General features: G+C 48.0%; 1 protein-coding gene and 1 non-coding gene across 2 annotated transcripts in view; both read right to left on the reverse strand.

The window, feature by feature from the left end:
• Positions 1-23,410, reverse strand: part of Ap1b1 (adaptor related protein complex 1 subunit beta 1) — a 51,044-nt gene that overhangs the window by 1,610 nt on the left and 26,024 nt on the right. The window contains exons 4-18 of the mRNA XM_031339896.1: positions 21,983-22,118; positions 20,847-21,092; positions 19,468-19,658; positions 18,114-18,335; positions 16,125-16,245; positions 14,935-15,030; positions 13,910-14,025; positions 13,294-13,459; positions 7,874-7,972; positions 7,038-7,297; positions 6,294-6,495; positions 5,640-5,660; positions 5,008-5,169; positions 1,632-1,777; positions 9-75 (exon numbers count right to left, since the gene is read on the reverse strand). Of these exons, the coding sequence (XP_031195756.1) occupies positions 9-75; positions 1,632-1,777; positions 5,008-5,169; positions 5,640-5,660; positions 6,294-6,495; positions 7,038-7,297; positions 7,874-7,972; positions 13,294-13,459; positions 13,910-14,025; positions 14,935-15,030; positions 16,125-16,245; positions 18,114-18,335; positions 19,468-19,658; positions 20,847-21,092; positions 21,983-22,118 (2,251 nt within the window). The remainder of the gene's footprint in view (positions 1-8; positions 76-1,631; positions 1,778-5,007; positions 5,170-5,639; positions 5,661-6,293; positions 6,496-7,037; positions 7,298-7,873; positions 7,973-13,293; positions 13,460-13,909; positions 14,026-14,934; positions 15,031-16,124; positions 16,246-18,113; positions 18,336-19,467; positions 19,659-20,846; positions 21,093-21,982; positions 22,119-23,410) is intronic.
• LOC116071873 lies at positions 1,094-1,190 on the reverse strand. Its single transcript, XR_004111217.1, has one exon. It is a non-coding gene; the product is annotated as a small nucleolar RNA SNORD125 (small nucleolar RNA).

Genomic DNA, 23,410 nt, shown 5'->3' on the forward strand with positions numbered 1-23,410 from the left:
AGGGAGATCTCCACGGTCTGGTTGGGGCTGAGAGGTGCGTGCACTTGGAGTGGTGCAGCAGGGGCCAAACCAAAGCTGAAAAGAGAGAGAAGTTGTAGGGAGTGTGGGAAGGGGTGATGGGCACAGAGCTTCTCCATCAACTCAGCCTTTCTCAAGCTCTGACCACCCTTGCTCTACTGACCATGCAGACAGGAGGTAAGAACCTGGGTCCAGCAAGATTTCTCCTCTGCTTTTCTCCTCTGGGCTGGTTCCTGGTAGACTGTGATAGCATAGCCCTGCCCCTTCCCTCAGGACCTCCACCCAACACTAGGGGCTGGGGCAACAAGTTTCTCGATGGAAAACTGCCAGCCTAGATATTTACTACTAAGACCCATAACTCAAAAGAAGGCTATGAACACCCCTGGAAAGACCAGATCTCACTGAACTTAAACTGGCCATGCTATGTCTCACCACAGTTGTCACAGTGCTGTGGAGGGAGCCTGAACTGAGCACTCTATATCCAGGATAACATATGGCAAAAATCAGAAATACACACAATTCCTTGTTCCTGATGAGAAGACAGACCTCACTGAGGAACAGGCTTATACCCAGCTCCCAGCTCTCACAGGGTGAGTGGCTGCTGAGAACTGAAACTGAAGCTATGACTTGCTTAGAATCCAGAGGGAAGCTGGGCGGTGGTGGCGCACGCCTTTAATCCCAGCACTTGGGAGGCAGAGGCAGGTGGATTTCTGAGTTCAAGGCCAGCCTGGTCTACAGAGTGAGTGCCAGGACAGCCAGGGCTATACAGAGAAACCCTGTCTCAAAAACAAAACAAAACAAAAAAACAAAACAAAAGAATCCAGAGGGAAGCCCAGGCAGGCCTGCTGTCAGGGTCAGCTCTGTAACCTTGGGCAGGGTCTTTGAATTACAAGGAGTAAATACTATCTGCTCTACTGGACTGTCAGGGGGCTCTATGGAGACTAATACTCAACAGCGCAGGAAGGTTTAATGCACAGAGCGTTTGTTATAAGCAGTCATGCACCTCTGGCCTCTAGTGTCCTGTGAAGGGAAGAGGCAGAGCTCCTCAGCCTCCCCATCTGCCTAAGGCTCTCCTGTGGAAGCGGCCCCTTCAGTCAACTTCTCAGAGGCTCAGTTTGCTAAGCATTGGAGCCACTCAGGAAGAGGAATCACCTAGAGGGGCTGCCAAGGTTCCCAGAGAGCCTGGCCTTGTTGGCTCATGGTACTAGCAAGCATGTTTCCCCACCAATGTGCAGTACAGGAACCGTAGGGGCTGGGAGTAACAAGGAGCTTGGAGCAGCCACTACTCGTTCTCAGAGTGAGTCCTTGTCTGATGAGAACACTTGGGGTGAGCCCTGCTCTGCTCTCAGGAGAGGCTGGCTAGCAGGTCCACTACCCAACCCACTTTTTCAGAGTTGCTCCCCAACAGAAAAGTGACTCAGGCCTGGAAGGAGAGGGAGTTGTAAGGCACTTCCAGTGGTGGGTGGCTAGAGCAGTGATTTCTGACAAAACTGTCCTTTGGGCAGTGGAGGGCAAGTTAGCGGGGATGCGGGGATGCCTTGTCCACTCTGTCTGGTGCTGTGAAGTCCACACAGTGGTCAGCACACTGCTGTTGACTTTGGCCACGGACTCACCTGTTACGATTGAACTGGATAGCGAAATCTGTCATGACCTGCAGGGCCTTGTTCGTCAGCTGCAGGTCCATGGAGATGGAGCCAACCTGCCTGGTGAAGGTGCCAGAGATCTCCAGCCCCTTGGCCTTCATGGCAGGGAGCCAGACCTGTAGGGAAGAGGGTGGAAGGAGCTGTATGCCTCTTCTCCATCCACCCCAGAGTCATAGCTAGCCTGGGATCCTTTCTTTCTCTCCTAAAGAGCCTCTGATCAACCTGCTTCTGCTACTAAGGCATGATAAATGTACCTCGACGATAAAGCTAATGCTTTATCCACCTAGGGCTAGCATCACAGAGCAGCTGAGGACATAAAGGACATCTTCAGAGGTCAAAGGAGGCGATGCTGAGGAAGACAGCTGAGCCCTGCCAGCACCATGACAAGCCAAGGTCAGAGCTGAGACCCAACAGCATTCTGGATCCTGGCCACAGCCACCTGAACTCTGCTCGGCTGTTACAGCCTGTCCTTCCCCGCCTGACCGGATAGTACGGATAGTATGAAATACGTTTTCACCTGCCACTGTCCTGACTGCCCTCTTAGCAGGCTGAGGAACAGAATTCCTCCATCAGGAAGCTCACCCTCATGAGCTCGTGTATCTCTCCTCCTTCCTGCTTGCACAGAGACCATTAAGGGAAGTGTTTTGATGCTCCACCTACGTCTGCAGCTTAGAGCCTAGAGTGGTGCTGTGCACAGGGTGCTTACTAAATAAATGGCAAGAATCAACCCTGCCTGTGAAGGACAACTCTAAGTGTCACCTTTGGATTACACAGGTGCCTCTCGGGACCTTTGTCTCCTGACTGGCTTACTGGCCCCTTGATAATAAAATGCTACAGTTCTACCAGACAGCTTCCACAAGTGCCCCAGTGTGCTATAATTACACAGCCCAACATCTGCACTCAAGGCTTCTATTTCTCAAGGTACCAGAACTTCAGCTTAGTGGGGCTGTGGTTTCCAGCACACTGTACTCTGGTCCTGCTGACTGACTTGTGACCTTACAAAGTATATAGCCAGGTATGGTCGCTCATGTCTACAATCCTAGCCCTTTGGAAACTGAGGCAAAAGAATTGCCAAAGATCAATGCCAGCATGGGACTTCATAGTGAGACTCTGTCTCAAAAATGGAAAGCATGTAAGTGTTCACTTTGCAGCACAATGACATACAAGTCGAAGCATAGGCTACAATGTCACTGTCCTGCAAGCAACTCCAGATTTTGTCACTCACTTATGAGCTATGTGGCCACAGGCAAAAGCACTCAAACTTCTCAACCATAAAATGAATAACAGTAACATACGGCTGTAGGAGGGCCCTGTAGGCTGCTGCTGTGGAAGGCGGCTGCGTGCCTGGCATCAAGCCTGCTGTTGCATGTGGCAGAGCTGCTGCCATGTGGACTGTAAGGGGCTTGCCTGGAGTCCTGGCTATGTACTCTGTAGGTGAGCTGGGTCAGGGAGGTGCAGGTGCTGCTTATAGACTTATGGGGGGGGGGGGGGGGGGGGAATAAAGCCCCTGTGATGGGAGCCTCAGAGGATGAAGGTTCAGTAGACATGACCTCTAACCCATGTTGTGAAATAATTAGGCCATATATGTCCTTATAGAGCTTTCCTGGGACAAGTAACATGACCCACACGGTGCTCTTCCTAGTACCAGGCACAAGTTTAGCTATTTTTACATATGGCCTTATCTCAGTGCCTATTATTGTATGGCTGCTCACATCAGAATGGCTTCAGCCCCTTCATATCCTGCTATCCCCACCACTGAGAAAGTTTTCCTGTCTTAGTCTCTGTCTGTGCTCCCAAAGCTGCTGCTGCTGCCTAGGCTGCTAAAGCACCTTCGTACTCTCCTTTGGGCTCTAGGCTAAAGCTCAAATGTTGTAAATGAAACTATTTCATCAGTCCGTGTAGAACTCTCCAGTGGCTATTGCTGACCTCAAGAAACTCTAGTCTAGCAAAATGTAGTGGATGACGATACCCCAGGAACACACTGGGTACTTATGGGCCATTCTCCAGGAAGCATGGTGAGGTAAGGGGATGAGGAACTGTTTTAGGGACTGAAGACAGAAGTGCTGAGCACTCTGCCATGGATCAACTCCATGCATCCTTTGAGCATTCTTTTTTTTTTTTTTTTTAAAGATTTATTTATTGTTATATGTAAGTACACTGTAGCTGTCTTCAGACACACCAGAAGAGGGCTCTGTAAAGAGATCTCATTACAGATGGTTGTGAGCCACCATGTGGTTGCTGGGATTTGAACTCAGGACCTTCGGAAGAGCTGCTAAGCCATCTCTCCAGGCCTTGAACATTCTTTACATATACAGAAATACATAAACACACAGAAGTTCTCAAGACTAACTCATAGGGAGTTTGTTTTGTGTTTTTCTTCTCTTTTCCTTTTTATTCCTTCTTGAGATAGGGTCTTTCTATTATGCAGCCCTGGCTGTCCTGGAACTCTCTATGTAGGCCAGGCTGGCTTCAAACTCACAGAAATCCACTTGCATCTTATTCCTGAGTGCTAGGATTAAAGGGGTGTACCACCATAGCTGTCCCTACCCTGGCCTTGAAAACAGGGTCTTAGCTAGCATGGAACCCACAGAGATCTGCTTGTCTCTGCCACCAAAGTGCTAGGATTAAGACATGCAGTACCATGCCTGGTGACACTGAACCCTGATCCTCCTGCCTCTGCTTCCCAAGTGCTGGGGTTATAGGTTTCCATCGCCACACCTGGAACCTGCTCTGTTGAATCTGTACTGAGAGTCAGGTGCTACTGAACAGCACCACCAGCCACACTACTCATGCTGAAGTACTAATGCCACCCATGCCTGTCATGTCTCTGCCATGTCCTCTAGGGCAGATAGGTGTGCTGTGTTTATAACACTTCCGTTATAAACAAGAAAACACTGTGTTTTCTTCTGTTTGTCTCATACTGACGGAGACGTGGTTATTTTTTATTTGCCTATGTAGACAGATCATACGGGCCATCAGTTTTCTTCAGAGACAAGCTCTCTGTGTCTGAGGCACTGGGTCCAACAGTACCGAGCACCTGTGCTCTGACAAGACCACCTTTCCTCTAGGCTTTCCCACAGACAATAGCCTGCAGTGCATTCCCTATCTTTGCTCAACAGATGCTGACTGTGCCACCTGGACAAGGCCCTGTTGTCCGACAGGTCAAAACAGTGGCTGCTGGGATCCAAGACCATAGCTAGAGCTCAGTAAGAGTCAAGGACTGGGACAAGGACTGCACCCTTTGGGCTCCTCACCCATCCTCACAGGGCAAGTTCACAGAGGCCTTAGCAATCCCAATCCAGTTTCTTTTTTCTGCTCCAGCCAGGAAAGCACATGAAGGACTTACTGCTTTGGGAGCTACATAGGATCCTGAAAGGGTGCCCACACCGCTGGTCAGGTCAAAGAGGTCACTTAAGCCACTGCTGATGGGTGCTCCAAGTCTGGATGGTGCAGGTGCTGTTGCTGCTGCCACAGATGCTGAAGGGGCCCCAAAGTTGCTATCTCCAATCTGGTAAACAGATCAAAGATATGCATGAGGCAGGGACATCAAGGGCCCAGGAGGAATAGTCACTTGCTCTTTTGAAATCAGTGGGGCAAGAACAGGACCACCCTCCACATCAACTCTAAGTAGCAGAAACAAGACAAAGTGAAGTAGGTGGTGGAAAAGAGGCTGAGCACCCCAGAGTCCCACAAGCCTTGAACCTCAAGGAGTGATCTCTGGGAGAAGACTCAAGCCATCCAAGGGGAGCCTCTAGCATGTGGGGCTCTCCTCCAGGTGAGGAGCTCAGGGCTGAGGGCCAGCAGTCTTTAGGATGGCAAGGCACCACTGCCATGGGGTTGTGTACATTGAAGAATCTGTGGGCATGGTGGCCAGAGGCAACTGCATGCCAGGAAGTCAAAGCAGAGATTGTTCAGACACGGACCACTGGCTAAGGTTCAGGATAGATAAAGAGCTGCTGACAGAGGGCTGAACCATACCCCTTCAGGCTCATCCCCCATCTCCAAGCAGAAGCAGGCAGGGTGAAGAGACAGGCAGCAACATGCAGAGAGAGAGGCAAGGAAAGAACACGAGACAAGAGAAAGAAAGAGATAGGTTAGTTAACTGTGGCTCTGGCTGGCATGAGTCTGTTCTGAGGCCCAGAGCCCACCCTCTGAAGGACACTACCCTTCCTCGTGGCTGTATTTAGCCTGGCTCCCTCCCTCACACCCTGTGCCATAACCTGCACTTTGTCCTAGGCTCTCTCATGGCCAGACTAACAACACCAAGGGAAGGTTCAGAAGCTGCCTCTGCCCAGGCCCATTACATGCCTGAGGAAGGGCAGAGAGACCCTGGACTAGGTTTACCATACTTCTTTCGAGGGGCAGAAGGAAATTCTACTCCTGACCTTCCATGGAGGCCTGGCTGGGCTGCTTTCCCTAGCTGGTAGCCTGAGTGTGAATACACAGACCTGGCTCCTCAAAGCTAGGAACAGCCTAACAGGACGCAGCTGCCTAAGCATGGAGCTACACAATCACTACTGAGCAGAATAAGCATTTCACATACCCTCTCCTGTTTGATATAGCAAAGAGGGGCATCAAAGCCTGCTCCTCTGAAGATCACTAATAACATCACCTGGGGGACCTAGGACATACCAGGCTGTCGAGGCCACCACCAAGAAGATCCACAGCTCCCATTTGCACTGAGGAGGCAGCTAAAGGTGGGCCACTCACAGGGGGCCCAAGGTCCAGGTTGAGGAGGTCACCTAACAGGTCACCCTGGGCAGGAATGACGTCAGGCTGATCACCAGCAGGTGCTCCAGCAGGGGCTGTCTCAGGGCTCTCAGTACTCTCGCTCCTGTTGGACACAGAGAGGATCAGGTGGGGTAACAGAATCAGAATGTTCCAGGGTTGGTAAAGAGATGTTAGTCTCCAAGATCTTTGCCTAAGTCAGGCTCTGGGTCTCCTCGATGTCTGGGAGTGTGGGCATGGGACCATATGACTTGTATCATTGCTTCTTTAAGTCTCATAGGATGAGCCAACTGTGCATATTCTAGCTTATTCTCAAAAGGAAACTAGATGCCACCCTCCAAGGACTGTCATTGGGCCAAACCAGCCACCCAGGAGCAACAGAGGTGGTGGGAACAGGTTTTTGGAAGAAGTCATTTTGTTAGCTCTGGGGTTCTGAACTGTCCAAAACTCTCCACACCCACTACTCTCATCTGTTACATGGAACTTTGTGTCAACAACTTAGAAGATTACATGGAGTAATAGTAGACACCTAGTATGTAGTTAAACATTGGCTGAAAGTGGCTAGAATCCTTGTTTGCTTAAACTAAGGCCTTTCCAGGGGTCATCTTCTAAGGTCTGCAAGCCTGCTAGACAGCTAGCTGTACTCACGAGGCAGTGCGAGGTGGCAGGCTCTTATGCACCACTCCCCGGCCACCCTCCACAAAGGCGTTGGGAGGCTTGTGGTAGACAGAGGCCAGCGTGCCAATGTAGCAGATGAGTTCATCCAGCAGTGTAGGCTCAATAAGGTCTGTCTCCTCTGAGATGAGGGGCTTCTCAGCCAGTACCACCTCTTTAGCAGCTACAGGGTCCGTGGAGAGCAGGCGCCAGTAGATGTAGCCACGGTCCCGGAGGTCTGGATTGTCTGAGTCCTTGGGGGGTGGGGTTGGAGCAGCCTGTGTAACTCCTTCCCATATGAGAATGGGGCCTTCCCACAGGCCAGCCTTATCACAGTTTCCCCTCCTTTCTTTTTGAGACAGGGTTTCTCAGAAACTCACTATGTAGACTAGGCTAACTTTGAACTCAGAGATCTACCTACCTCTGCCTCCCAAATGCTGGGATTAAAAGCATGTACCACCATACCCATCTCATCCAACGATTCTGAATATACCCAAAAGCTGGCTTCTAAACCACCTTAAGGGGCACATCCCAGCCCCCAATTTCAGCTTTGTCTCCTTGGATATCTAGTTCAGGCAGGTCACGCCCACTCCTGCCTTCATTTCCCTACCTTGCAGTAAATCTTCCAGCATTCATTCCCACACAACCCTCTGAGCTTCACCTGGTGACACCGTGCTATGTGATCTGTCTGTGATGCGAACCCTCAGAAGTCAGGGATTTCAGGCTACTCTGGCATCAATTCGCACATATGCTACTCGAGAGGGAGACCAGCTCCCAGGAATAAAGCTTCTTTGATTTGATATGAGGAGCAGCAGAGGGGTGGGCACTACCTGAGTGGCCAAACTGAGGACCTGCTGCACCAGCTCCTGAGTCTCTGTTGGCTTCTTCAGGAAGAGCTTCACAATGGCTGTCAATAGCTGTAGCTGGACCTGCAGGGACAAGGCAGATAGCATGGAATATACAACCAAGGGAGGTGTGGCAGGTCTTGGAACCAATGGAAACCAAGAGCAGCTTTCCTCATCTTGGGGCTGCTACTGAGGAACTTGAATCTGGACACTGTATTATGCGGCAGGTAAGGCTTAGCTGGATTCCTAGATGCCTGTCAGGAGCTTCAAGTCTATGGTTCTAAGAGAGGTTCGCTTCAAAAGGCAACATGTATAACTGGCATGCTCCTTAGGGTGTTAATGGTGCCACAGAGATCTAGGGCACATTCCAGCCAGGCTCCACAAAGCCAGCCTGCCACTGAGGAACTACATGCCTATCAGAAAGCAGGAAGCATCTCCGAGCCCTCTATCCCATCGAGATATCCTCAGCCTTGCTGGCACTCCTACTGGGGTCATGTTGGTACCCAGCTCCACACTTCCAGTCTCCTCTATGTCCTTATCAGCTACCAGGCTGTCCCTATGGCTGTGAGCTTTTTCTTCTTCTTCCCCCTTTTTTTTCAAGACAGGTCTCACTCTACAGCTCTGGCTGTCCTAGAACTCACAGTACTTAGTCTGCCTCTGCGTTCTGAGTGCTGCATGCCACCACAATGGGCTGACTGTGAGCTTTTGATGGGTGAGGATAGGGTTTGTCTAGCTCACTGTGTGACTCTGTACTGATTAGGGTTAGTGCCTAGGGAACAGGAGGCACTTAAGAAATTCAAGAAATTCATTGAAAGAGCACATGAGGCCCTCCTAGCTACAGGCTACTGTGATCGTCTAGGTTTTTAAAAGAGGGGCCATGTTGGGCCCTATTTTGAGCAGCTGTTCAAAGTATATTCCGTGTCTTCTAGAGGGGCCTGGTTAATTAAGGTGGTGGATGGCTTAGAGTACTGAGTTTCCAAGACTGGAAAGGATGTGGTTCAAACTACATGTTGAGTCAGTTGCTCAATTCCTTTCCCAAGGTTCCATGTGCCTAGAGTCCAGAAGTTTGAGTATCTGTTGAATGCTGACAATTCTTTAAAATTCACTGTATTTTTATTTACTTGTTCTGCTTTTGATGCAGGCTCACACTCAGTAGCCTGGGCTGATCACTCATTTTTTAACTTACTCAGGCTGGCCTAAATGCAAAGCAATTCTCCACCCTCAACCTTCCAAGTCCTGGAACTATATGCATGAGCCACCATGTCATTTTAGACGTTATTAATTATGCCCATGAAAAGGGAAGCATTCCGAGCAGTGGTGGTGCACCCCTTTAATCTCAGCACTTGGGAGGCAGAGGCAGGCAGATCTCTAAGTTATAGGCCAGCCTGGTCTGCAGAGTGAATTCCAGGATATCCAGGGCTACACAGAGAATCCCTGTCTTGAAAAACAAAACAAAACAAAACAAAACAAAAAACAGAAAAAAAGAAAAAGAGAGAAAGAAATTCGTGGCTGAAAAAATATGTGCATGAGACCATGCAGATGGTCCTTCTTAAGTCTTTTCCTTTTTGTCAGCCTGGGACAGGTCTGCTGCAAAGCTGGAAGCAACGGCCCAGCAGCTCAGCGGCAGAGCTGGCCATGTGGCTTCATCTTCCTAGCTGAAGGGTAGTCTGAGAACAGGAGCAGGAATGGAGAGGATGGGCTGGCAAGATAGCTCAGTGGGTAAAGATGCTTGCTGCAATGCTAATTGAACCCGAGTTCAATCCCTGGGACTGACTCACATGGTGGAAAGAGAGAACTAACTCCTGAAAGTTGTCTTGGTCTCCACTCAAGTGCTGTAATGTGTTCGCCCATGTTACTTTAAAAAAAAAATAATAATAAGGGGGCTGGAGAGATGGCTCAGCTCACTGACTGCTCTTCCAGAGGTCCTGAGTTCAGTTCCCAGCAACCACATGGTGGCTCACAACCATCTGTAATGGGGATCCGATGCCCTCCTCTGGTATATCTGAAGACAGTGACAGTGTACTCACATACATGAAATAAATAAATCTTTAAAAAATAAATAAAAAATAAAAACAAAGAAGAGGTTTCCTCTGGGAATGAGTTCACCCACAGCCCCTGCCATCTGCTTACACATGGGTCAGTGGAGAAGGAAGAGCAGCTACTGTTTCCAAGGCAGGAGGAAGCCCAGTATGTGGCTTCCACATGGGACTCCTGCTATTCACCTTCAGTCCCAGTGCGGAAGACATATGGCCTGAATTGAGAGTGGTCTATACCTGCCATCCCAGTACTGAGGAGTGAAAGCAAGTTCAGAAATACTGGTTGGAGGCCAGCCTAAGATGTATGGAAACTCTGTTGCAAAAGCATCCTTCATAAAAACAAAGGAAAAAAAAAAAAAACACAATAGCTTGCTTCAGATGGGAGCTGGTGTCTTGTGAGCTTTGTAAACAACCCAGAGCACTTGTCAGGAGCTAGAGTGCCATTACTCCTCCGCTGAACTCTGACTCTCTTCCCAACAGTCATTAAAGTTCCTGAGGTGGTGTCCTCATCTTTAAAATGCATAAAGCTTGGTTAGCTGCAAGAGTGCCAGAGCTCAGTGGCAATCACCCTCTGTGAGCTTGGTGAATTTAAGGAACATGGAAAGTGAGTTCAGAATTGCAGGAAGGTTTTCTTCCCTAAGACTCCTGACTCAGCTTTTCCTTCCAACTTCTCCAATCCCTGGCTCTTTAGCAGGTTTATTCCTGTGCAGGAAGAAGCAACAAGATTTACCCAAATATTTGGCAGTCTACACCCTGAGGCAATCCTCCACTGTAACCTTAGGAGGACTTGGTTACAGGGCAGAAACAATACAGGCAAGGTTGGGCTTCTTGGAAGCTACAGACAGGTCTGGTGTAAAAATGAAGCTGCACAGAGGCAGGCGGCGGGAGGCGGTGGGAGGTAAGTGGCAGTGAGAATCGCTGTGATTCTGCCACAGACATCTGCTGTTTTTGCTCACTTAGCACCCACTTTGCTGGCTTTCCTTCAGAGAATGCCATCCCATCTCTTCCAATCTATACAGATCAGAATGAACAACTGGCTCAATCAGTCTTGGTAAATGGCTCCAGAAAACACAGATTTTGGGGCTTCTGTTGGACCATTGATGTAAAAGTTCTCTTTCCGTGGAAGTTGTTAAAACTTCAAGGACAGAGCCTGACCTGCTGACCCACTGTAACCCTGCTTGTGGGACTGGGGCTAAGGCAGAACCACAGAGGTGGCAGAGAGAGCCCTGACACCATAATTCTGGCAGGACTATGGGGAGGCCTGTGCTGCTCAGACATGGGGGTTATGGGGGCCAGCAGCCTCTGCTTTCTCCTGAGCCACTCCCCTTTTGAATCTAATTTTGACCCAGGTCAATACTGCCACTGATGAGTACTTCTGACCGGCTAGACACAAGCTAAGATGAGCAGAGAGTCATTAAGTGAGAGTGAGCGGATGAGAAGTGTGGGCTCTAGGGTCTCTGACTCCACCCTGCATGCTTGGACTCACCAGGTTACACTGCCTGCACCAGCAGGCAGAAGACATTTCCTAATTCACAGCAAAAGGAACACCAGAGAGAAATTGCAGACAAACTACACCCACGACCTTCTGAGCTGCTCAAACCAAGTACAAGAGGCAGGGATGTACTATCTGAGATGGGAGGTCAAACCAGGACAACCCCTACCTAATGAAATCAAGCAAGAGCTACCCAGATCTCTAGTGTACAATCCCTTCTCTCCAAGCTATCTGCTTAAGGGGTCCTCCCTGAAATACTCACAGTTCTACGCCATGCTGCCTATCACAGCAGTATGTTTACAAAAACAGACTAGATGCACAAATGTCCAATGGACTTAAAGGACACATAAATTAATGATGGCATGCCTTTCAGACACATCCTAAGGAGAGAAGGCAAGCTCCTAAGCAATTTGAAGTTGGATAGTGGACTAATATAGCATTTATGTCCCCACATTTATAAAGACTTGGTTTTATTTCTTATTACAAGTGTTTATTATCTGTGTGTATGTGAGTGGCTATGCATGCCATGAGACACGTTCTCTCTCTCTTTTTTTTTTCTCAAGACAGGGTTTCTCTGTGTAGCCCTGGCTGTCCTGGAACTCAGGCTGTAGACCAGGCTGGCCTCCAACTCAGAAATCCACCTGTCTCTGCCTCCTAAGTGCTGGGATTAAAGGCGTGCGCCACTACTTCCCTGCAACATGTTCTCTCTTAACACCAAGTGCGTTCCTATGACAGAATTCAAGATGTCAGGCTGGGTGGAAGTGACTTTATGTACTGAGTCATCTCACTAACCTTGTTTTTATTGACCAAGTCTCATGTAATCCAGGCCAGACTCAAACCCTCTACATAGCCAAGGATGACCGCAAACATCTGACAAACTACCTCACAAATGCTGAGGTTACCTGTGTACGCTGCCGCAGCCTGTTTCTATGCTTGTAAATCTGCCTCTTGTTGCCCTTTAAAATCAGTATCCTTTCCCTCATTTAAAACTGTCTCTAAGCTGTGATGCTGTAGTGCTTGTCCAGAGGGCTGGAATGTTCTCTGTTGAGAAATATGTATGCTAGATAAACTTCAGTCAGGCACAAGTCACAGAGTTGTTGGCCAGAGTTCAATGCTAATGAATCAATGATGCTATATATGTTGACCAATTGATAAAAATGTCTAGACGTCATAGGATCTAACTTTATGTCTCTTCTGGAAGCGCCAGCTCATTACTTGCTTATTCAGGAATTGTAGTGGTTATGGAACACAAATGCCAAAAACAATACTAATTGGCTGCAAGTGAATATGCATGTGTGCTTACATGTCTACTGGTACATTCCTATAACCTCTGTATCACCAAGAAACCAAGGATGCTAGTCCCAGGAAGAACTATGGCCAGGAAAGCAGTTAGAGGAAGAATTTTCCACTGTAAAATCCCTGCAGCACTTCTATTTTGAACCATGTCAATGTACAACCAAAGATAAATATGAAATTAAAAACACAGCTAGAGCAGGGTGGTGGTGGCGCACACCTTTAATCCCAGCACTTGGGAGGCAGAGGCAGGCAGATTTCTGAGTTCAAGGCCAGCCTGGTCTATAGAGTGAGTTCCAGGACAGCCAGGGATACACAGAGAAACCCTGTCTCGTAAAACCAAACCAAACCAAACCAAACCAAAAAACAAAGCCAGAAACTTCTGATCACCTTCACACATAGCACAGACTGTGCTGTGTCTTCTGAGGCACTGCTGTGGGGGAGAAAAGGGGACCCACACAGAGCCTGTCAATTAATGCCTGCTCATACCAGCAAAGCAGCATGAGAAGGGAAGGGAAAAGAGCTAAGACAGGCCAGAAGTGGGCCAGGAGGTCAGTAATGGGTCTGTCCACTTGCAGGCTCACCTGGGTGCTCTCATCATGGAAACCTTCAAGGAAGCTCTCGAGTAGCTCATCTGCATTGTCAATCCGCTCAGCATACTCGCCCACTATCCAGATCATAGCAGCTCGGGCCTCAGGCTCATCCAGCGAGTCCAGATTCTCACACAGTGTGGCTATCACACTCTCATACCTGGGAAAGCATAGTTGAGCCAGTATGTGAGAGCCAATCTTCATTGCAGCTTCCCAGATCTGGAGAGAAGCTGAGGATAGGAAGTGTGTGTATGTAGCTGAGGACAGAGTGTGTGTGTGTGTGTGTGTGTGTGTGTGTGTGTATTGGTTTGGTTTTGAGATTGTTTCTCTGGCTGTCCTTGTATGTAAACAAGGCTGGCTTCCAACTCACTGAGATCTGCCTGCCTCTGTCTCCCAACTGCTGGTATTAAAGGCAAGCACCACCAATGCCTGGTGAGAGGGGATGTTTTAGCTGTTGGAGTTTAGCTGCTCTTATTTTGGCCTGGATGGACAGTTTGGGTAAAAGAAGAAAGACAAAAAGTTTCTTCTGAGAAAGCTGCTTGTGAAATGGAAAAGGAAAGGAGGAAAGGGAAGCCAGGCTGTCCTCTTACCAGGAAGAGTGGGCACCTACTTGTTGGGGTACTTGCGGAAGATGTCCTTAATGACCACAATGGCTTCCTGAACCACATAGTTGACCTTGGTCTGGATGAGATCAAGCAATGTGCTCACACAGCGTTCTGCAGATTGCTGTGTGGGAAAAAGAGGCAGTGTGGGCACACAGTTTCCAACAGGGCTAATGATCATGCCAAGGCCAAGCAGCTTTAAGTCACCTTGCTCCACCTTCCTTATCATAGCATGAGAACACATCACTCTCCCTTGTGGAGGAGGTAGAGAAAAAGGGCCAACTGAAGGCTCTGGATGAAAAGGACACAGAGATGGATAAGAACAAGAGAAAGCCAGGGTAAGGTGTAAGGTGGAGAGTTCCTCCAGGCAAAACCCAAGGCTGAGTGACCTTACTTGTCCTGTCTCTCTGGCTTGTTTCATAAAATGGGCCGCTATGACTAAACCCACAAAATTTCTGTTCCTAGTCTTTTGCTTTCATTTCTATACACACCAATAATAGCCCAATGGTGCAGATGTCTCAGGATGGCCCTAATAAATAAACACTGAGGGGAAAACACCTTAACTGCCTCAAGGGTCTGTACTGAGTATGACTAGCTATCCCAGGATCCTTAAGCCACCAACAGACCCACTGAGTCTAGGGCAACAGTCAAGGAATAGGCAGAGTGGGAGGGAATAAAACGCCAGGACCCAGTGGCTTGGTAGCTCAGAGGAGAAGCCCAGTAGCTCAATGGAGGGATCTACTGAACACCTATCAGGCAGAGGTACTGCGCGTACCTCTGTGATAAGTCTATAGAGAGCCCACGAGCTGCTGGCTGCCCTGTGGCCTGAAGTAATGCTGTAGAACCATCATTCCTGCTGCAACTCAAGGGCCTACAGTGAGAAAGCCAGTATAATCTGCATAGTGGGCACCTGGGAGGCTGCTGGTGACCTTGCATTTCCTAGATCATGAATAACTGCTAAGATCAGGCTGCTTTCTGTTTTTAACAACCTTCCCCATCCCTGGCTAAGAATGGATTCCCAGAATCTACTCACCTCCACCTTGATGGCACAGCGGCCAATGGCACGTACTGCCTTCCGTACAAAATCCACATCTACTTCTGTAGCATACTCTTTGAGTTCTGCCAACACCTGTGGTGCAAACAAAATATAGGTTGGATGGATCTTATGGAACAACCTGTTACAACTCTTGGGTAATAGGAATGCACAAACGACAAAAGGGTCATGATTCTGCTGCTTGCTCACACAACTGCCCTGGAAAGAGTGTCATTATGCTCCTTAAAGGGAAGTTAACCCAAAAGGTAGGCAGAAGATGACTGTGTAGCAAGACACAGCAACCCTTGCTTTATTAGCAGCTACTATATCCAAATACATTATTTTGTGTGTGTTGTGCTGGGGGTTGATCTGAGGCCTTGTATGCTAAGTAGATGTTGCTCTAACTACTGACCTACATTCCCAGCCTCAACCACTGCTTTTGGGGGCAATGGGGTATGGCTATATATATGTGTGCACATGCATGTACAAACCAGAGGACAACCTTGGAAGTCATTTCTCAGAATCATCCATCTTTTCTTTATTTACATTCCAAATGTTGCCCTGCTTCCTGATCCCATCTCCCAGAGTTCTTTCTTTCTTTTTTTTGGAGACAGACTCTCACTGGCCTGGAGCTTGCGGATGAAGCTAGGCTAGTTGGCCAGCCAGTCCTAGGAATCTGCCTGTCTCTACCTCTCCAGAGTTGCTTTTTAAACATAGGTTCTGGACATCAGTTTCAAGTCTTCATAACTGCCCCTAGTAAGTGCTTTACTGACTGAGTGATATCCCTGGGTGTCCAATTATCACTCGTTAGTAAATAAATGACAGGCAATAGGGAGAATATATGAACTTTTTGAGTATATGTAGGAAGACTACACATGTTGCCCAGGATAGTCTTATCTTAGGGCAAGTGATTCTCCTGCTTCAGGAACTCAAGTATCTGGGACTTCAGAAATGTACCTGTGTGCACAGCTTAAGAACATTCTTCAGTAATAAAAACATTAGTTGTTTTTGCCTGTTTACAATGCTCTGCACCCCCTCACCCCCCGTCGTCCTCACCATGTTGAACTCTCTCTGAGACAAAATGTCAACACCGAGCATGCTTAGCTGAACTGACCTACAGACACAGCTAGTATGGAAGTTGTCTTGACACCAAAGCTTGTGCCCCACACCACCATACTCTGCTTGCTTGCCTGGGCAATGTTGGCCTGGGAGGCCAGGCGGATCATAATGTCCAGTTTCTCCAGCTTCACGTAGATGGGGTCATTGTACTTCACAAAGAAAACCTTCATTTCATGCTTCAAAATCTCTGGCCTGGTGGCAGGGTAGGATGCCCAGAGAAAAAACAAACACACACCATAAGACCTTCAAGGAAGCTATTCTACATCTGTTGGGGAATTTCTGGGCTGTAGGTGAAATATGATTTCTAGGGAGGTAGAACCTCTATTAAGGTTATGTGATTGAGCCATGCAGTGGTGGCCCTTTAATCCCAGCACTTGGGAGGCAGAGGCAGGCGGATTTCTGAGTTCGAGGCCAGCCTGGTCTACAGAGTGAGTTCCAGGACAGCCAGGGCTACACAGAGAAACCCTGTCTTGGAAAAAAAAAAAAGATTGTGTGATTATGTGATTATCAGTAGTGGTTCTGCTTGGCTACAGCTTGCTAGCCAGCTTCAGAACATAAGGGTGAGTTTGTAGACACAGACAGACTCTTGTACAATAGACCAAGTGAGGGAAATGAAACATCTAGGAATCAATGCCTGCTTTATAAAGGCACTTGCTTATAGGAATGATGAGCTATCTAAGTGTGTGCCCACTGCTCATGCGCTGCTGCCTGCTGCCCTCAATGGTCCCACAGGACATGTTTTTCTAAGACAAGGAAATTCAGAAAGGTAATAAAGCTTGTATTTGTCACACACTAAACGGTTGAGAGCAAGGCAAAAGGCACCATCTGATTTCTAGTTCTATGCCTTTTCCAAGACAGAAATGAATAATTGTAAAACAAAGTCCTAGCCAGAGCTGAAGCTTTGCGATGGGGCAGAGGAAGGAGGAACTCAGGAGTCTGTGCTGTCATACAAACCTGTGTGGAGAGGCTGGTAAATAAGCTTTGGGTGCTCTGTAGAGAGGTACAAGAGAAGGGCAGTGGGAGATGATTTCCATAAGCAAGACCTGACAAAGGCCACCCAGTCATGTCAGGCTGGCACAGACAATGTCTTAAGAGATTATCATGTTAAGTACAGCACAGAGGATCTTTCATGCTGACCTAGTTCCTGTATTCTAACTAATGCAGTGACCCATGGCACTGGTACACAGACACCCATACTGCAACAGCAAAACCCAAGTTTGATCACATCACTTACCCATGTTTACCTTCCAAATCTTTGCAAATGTCCCAGCTCAATAAATATCTTTAGCCCTCTAAGAAATATCAAGAACTAGACAGATACTGTGACAAAAAGTATACAACCTTCCTAGGGCTTGACCACTGTGGTCCTGGTTCTTGGCAGCAGACAGCAGAAATGAGTTGCCATCACTAAGCCTTGACTACAGAGAGATCTATTAGACTAAGACACTTCAGACTGGTGCTGCTCACGGCATTTCAGACCTTCCTATCTAGCACTGGACCCCTTCCTTGGAAGCAATGACTTCCTGAGTCACCCCCTTAGGAAGAAGAAAGCAGGCTGCCCAGCACTCTACTTCTCCCTAGGCCTTGAGGATACTCCAAGTCCACAATCTCTCACCATCTCTAATGTCTCCAATTTTGAGGATTTCGATGAAACCTATGAACTTTGTCCCCAAGCAAACTGCACATATACAGAGTCTTCAGATCTCAAGGACTGTACAGGCTCTGAGCTGCCCAATGTCAGGGCAAAGTAGCACTGTGCTTCCCTTTACCTGTCGGCCCTCTCTGAGGCTGACCAATGTACTGACACCACTGACCTGGGACTGCACAGCACTGTAGGATACTGAGCAGTGTTCCTAGTCTCTTCCCACTGGATACCAGTAGCAACCTCTAATTGTGAAAACCAAATATGTCTCCAGACATTATCAAGGACCCCCTCAGGGGGAAGGCACTCTGGTTGAGAACCCCTCGTATTCTTTAGGCTTCCTACATGGTGACAAATCAGTTTCCCTTGAGGGTCCCTGTCTCTAGTATATAGCAAACAAGTGTGGTAGTCGCTGTACCTTTTCTGTACAATGAGATTGATGTTGCGTAGAGCCACATACTGCAGCTCTGGCTCTGCTGACAGCAGTGTGACCAGAGGAGGGGCCAGCTTCTTGAGCAGTGTGGCATAGTAGTCCAGGTCCTTGGACAGCATCTCCATGAACTTCATCAGCACCTTCACTGCAGACAGCACCACAGCAGAGTTGGCATGGGAAAGCCTAGGAGTGACCCGCTCACAGATGCTGCGGTCCAGCAATTCCAGCAGAGCAAAGAGAAAGAAGAGACAAGGGAAAAGTTCTTTTTCACTTTTCAAAATAGCATGGTTTTTGTTGTTGTTGTTGTTGTTTTTTTTTTTTTTTTTTTTTTTTTTTTTTTTTTTTTTTTTTTTTTTTTTTTTTTTTTTTTGAGACAGATGTAACCCAGATGAGCCTTAAACTTGCTATGTAGCTTCTCAAGTCAAAGGCTGTTTCCTTTTTACCCCATTTTGTCTTTTTATTCCAGTACTAGCACTGAACCTAGGGCCTCATGTCTGTGAGACAAAGTCTGTTCTACTACTGATTTTAACACTATGATCCTCTTGACTTCACTTCCAAGTGCTGAGACTACCCACCACACCACCATGCATGGCTGATGCAGCACTGGGGCCAGAACGCAGGGTTTCATGTATGCTCAGCAAGCACTCTACCAACCAAACTAAATCTCCGACTAAAACAGATTATCTTCTATGGGTGGAAGGCCTCCTTGTCTGCCGCCTACTGACTCACAGGCCTAAGACACTGTGAGCCTCAGTTTCCTCATCTTAGAGTTGATGCAATTGTGTACAGGCTTGCAGGCATGTAAGCAAACAGAGTGAGTGCAGAGCCTGGCACGGTGTAGATACCTCCAACTGTCAGCTCTTTCCTCCCCACTGCCAAAGCACTCACTCAAGTTGGTCAAGGCAGATCCAGCTGGGTGAACTACACAGCTCCTCCTACCTTACTAATTCAGTCTTCTTGTCTGTGAGGTAGTTGAGGATGACAGGATACATTTCACAGACTTGAAGATTACCTGACAATGAAGGCACCTATCAGAGGTCAGGTACCTAGAAAATTCAGTGGTTTTGAAGCTACAAAACTCCTGAGTCAGCCCAGATAGATCCTTGCCCATTCCTGGCCAGGCCCCATCTGTGTTCACAGCAAGCAGGAAGCCTGCCTGAAACCATATAACTGATAGCATGGCTCTGGAGATGAGTAGCAGGCTAGTTCCCTTAAAGTGTGTCTGATGGCAGGAAGAAAGGTCTTGGAAAGAGGCCCATTCAGATCTGAGGTCTCACTCAGAGAGCCCCGTGGGGACCATATCCAACTAGGCTGGAAAGCAAGGGGTTTGTCTGCTCACCTCTGGGCCTCACGGTCATCCTTGGGCATGTAGTTGGCCAGACAGTCCAGAATGAAGATCTGGCCCCATTCAGTGCATTCATTAAGGGCTGTCAGCAGCTTGTTGATAGACTGTGGGTTCAAGTCAAGCAGGTTGCTACTGGGGTGAGATTCAGCGATCTCTGACAGGGCAGCCACTGCATTTGCCACCACCTGGATGAAAGGCCAGAAGGGTAGAGACTGGAAGTACTGCTCAAGTCAGGGAGCACAGAGGCTAGTGGCACTAGCAGATCAAGATGGGATGTTCTGTAAGGAATATGGTATGACCCTACTGGTAGGTTCTAGAGCCCCAAGAAGGTCTGGCCCATGACAAGGACCCACTGACTCCTCTGTAAAGCAAAACTAAAATTAGTACACCTGCCACTGGAAAGAAGTGGGGAAAGAAGTCCAGCTCTAGGGACTTCGCATTTTAAGACAATGCCTGTTAGCAACCTAACTTCCCTCTACTGGGCAGAGTGCTCATTGCAGTGGTTGTTTGTGCTTTTCAGAGATAGAAGAATCCTGCAGATCTCTTCAAGGCTGCTTGTAGTGGATGGGTGTAGGCTATAGAGGGGTTTACCAAATGTTTCAGCCAGGACAACTCCTTTCCTGTACAGTTGACAATGTTTTCAACTTTCCTCTCTGACACAGTGTTCAAGTTAGCAGTCTTTAATTTATGAGCAATTGGTGTTTCTGTTGGATACTGAGTGGGAGCAATGCCCAGTGTTTTAAATATTCCATTTTTTTCCTTACACAGTTTTTGATTTTTTAGAAAAGATCTTGTTATGTATCGATGACTAGGCTTTAACTCTCAATTCTTCTGCCTCAGCCTTCTGATTGCTGGGATTACAGATCCTGACAAACTTCACTGCAAACTCCTGCCATCGCAATGTGTGGGGGACTGAGTTCCCACCTATACATCCTGGTGTCCTGTCTTCTACACTGTAGTACTATAAAGTGGCACCATTTCAACCCTACAAGGAAGAGGACTACACGCCTGGAAATGACAGGAGGTCTTGGTCCGGAGTTACTGACAGGACAGCACTGGAAAGGGGTGGAAAATAGCACTGACTGTGGTCACTGCTTGCCAGATCAGGCCAGTAGAGGTCAGGTATGTGACCTCCTGAAAATCTAATGATGAGACAAACAGGGCTCTGAAAGATTAGGCAGCTGTCTTAAATGTAGTTAGTTTGAGAGGGTCACAGGAAATGCAGGTCTAGTTCCCTGCAACCCACCGCAAGGAAGAATCACAATTAGATATTCAGCAGGGCTCTAACTTCTAAGGTGGAGGGCCAACCCAGGTTGTTTTCTCAAGCAATCCAAGAGTCTGTGGAGGCATCACAATGACTGTTAGCAACTTACCATGGGGTTAGAGTCAGAGATGAGGTCTTTAAGCGTGTCTAGGAAACCCTGGTCTTCTACCAGCTGGGCATTGATGTCATGGAGCTTGGCCACACACACAGCCGCTGTCTTGCGCACATATGGGTCTTCATCCTTCAAGCACTTCCGGAGTGGTTCACACAAGTACTCTGTGATCTTGTCAACTCGGATGCAGCCCATAGTCCTCACAGCCAGGGCCCGGATGAGGGGATTGGGGTCCTCACAGTCCTGAGGGGAACCAGTCGTTGGTTAGGGGCAGGGGCAGGATGAATCACCTGTGGCTTCTATTCTTCCTGGTCTCCAGCTCTGAGCAACATCAGGCAGCTGCTGTGGGATCTCCACTGACCATAGCCAACAATACTCAAAGCAAATGCCACAGAATGGATGCCAAGCATTTGTCACATACTGAGGGGCTCTACACACTTTCTCTGCTGCTTCCTAAGGCCATTTCCCAACCAAGGAAGCTGAGGCTCTGGAGAAGGATATGGGCTCACCCAGTCAGAGCAGAGCAGCCATCCAAACCTCCATGCTCCTAGCACCAGTCTTTTCTTATTGAGTCAGGGCCTTGGCATGTTGCTCAGACTGGCCTAGAACTCACTATGTAGCCTAGCTACAACTTATTGTCAAAGTGATTCTCCTTCCTTAGCCTGCCAAGTGCTGGAATTATAGGCACATACAGCCACAGAAACCCCTAAGTTTCCTGTATGTGAGCATCAGTGGGCTAGGAGTCAATGTCCAAGTTCATGCTTTGCTCCTCATCTGGTAACAGCAAACATAGCAAGGAGTCATATGGAAAGGGAGCAGAGCTGCTCTTGGATGCTTGCTGAAGTCTGTGCTGGCAGTAGGCACAGGGAGTGACTGCCCAGTCCAGGAGAATGAGAGGCCAGTAGGCCTGGTGCCATCTCACAGGGAATGAATGAGGCATAGTCTTTAGGTCTGTGGTTCTGGAGAGAGAGGGAGCCCTCTGCTGGAGGAAGGGGCCCTCAGCCTGAATAGGCAAAAGCAAGCCTGTAAGTCTGCAATTGAGCCTGAGTGCCAAGCACTCCAAAAAGTCAGAGACATGACAGAGTGAGCAGCCCTCAGCCCTGTTCCCACTTCCACTGGGAGTAGAAACTCACCTTCACAAAGGTGTTGACAGCCATAATGGCCATGTCAGGCTGACTCTTGGCATAGTTCATCAAGTACAGGTACACCAGCTTCTTTAGCTCCAGGTTGTCTGTCTGCATGCAGTTCACCACATCAGGGAAGAGAGCACTGCAAAATCAAAGTAGCATCAGAAGAGGTTGAAGATTGAGAAACGCAGGCTTCTCCGGCAGCAGGGGAGGGAAAGGATGACAGGGAGAAGCAGGGGAAAGGTTTCTTCATTTGTAAAGAAGGTGTAACAGAAGTTGACTTTGGCTGGGGCTGAGATTTAATTGTAGAGCACTTGCCTAGCACATTCAAGGTCCAGGGTTCAATTCCCAGTACTCCTCCCAACTTCCAGAAACCCACTTTTCCAGGCCCTTGTGATAGTTAAAAGAGAGAGCATTCCTGAAGCTTCTGGTCTTTGCTGAATTATCATTCTTTTTCCATTCCTAACACTTCATTGGTCCCTTACATTGAGCTGTTGGTTCCAAAGCATCTCAGGGAAGCAGGGCTGAAAGGACAGGTTTGGCATCCACTAAGAACCAGCAAGGTATATATGGGACATAAGCTGTGTACCAGGCTTGGTGCTAAGGGTTAGACATACTTCATCTCATTTAACATCCTTAGGAGGCCAGGAGTGTGTTCCCATTTCAAATAATTCTGAGGTTAAGAAATGTTAAATAGGGGCTGGAGAGATGGCTCAGCGAATAAGAGCACTGACTGCTCTTCCGAAGGTTCTGAGTTCAAATTCTAGCAACCACATGGTGGCTCAAAACCATCCATAATGAGATCTGACACTCTCTTCTGACAGCTACAGTGTACTTACATATAATAATAAATAAAGCTTAAAAAAAAAAAAGAAATGTTAAACAGTGGTGTTGGTGGTACATGCCTTAAGTTATTTTATTAATCTAACATTGACCGGGCAGAGGCAGGTGGATCTTTGAGTTCCAGGCCAGCCAGGGCTACACAAAGAAGCTCTGTTTTCAATCTGCATGCCCACCCCAACCCCCAAACAACATGAAGAACCAGATTTATGACTGTGGCTGTACTTGATAGTACTCTTCCCTACAGGGGACCATAGTGGTCCCAGAGTAGAGGCCTTGAGATGTGAAATGCAAACATCAGTTTTCTGGAATTTGAGCCATCATCCTGTCTTAATTCTTGGGCTTTTAGTGCCAAGAATAAGGAACCATGAAGAAGGTACCCAACAGTCCAGGTTCCCTCAGAGCTGCAATGGACAAGTCATCTGGAAAGATGGCACAGCAGAAGAACAGAACCACCATGAAGAAAGGAAGAGGAAGTGAAGTGCCTGAATGGCTCTCACAGGCATCATGAGCAGAGCAGGCTCTGTTAGGAAGTGACAGTACTATTCTAACTGAAGGAGTTTATTGAGTGTGTGTATGTGTGCCTGCACACTA

The sequence above is a fragment of the Mastomys coucha genome, unplaced genomic scaffold (assembly GCF_008632895.1).
Source record: "Mastomys coucha isolate ucsf_1 unplaced genomic scaffold, UCSF_Mcou_1 pScaffold22, whole genome shotgun sequence".
Classification (NCBI taxonomy): domain Eukaryota; kingdom Metazoa; phylum Chordata; class Mammalia; order Rodentia; family Muridae; genus Mastomys; species Mastomys coucha.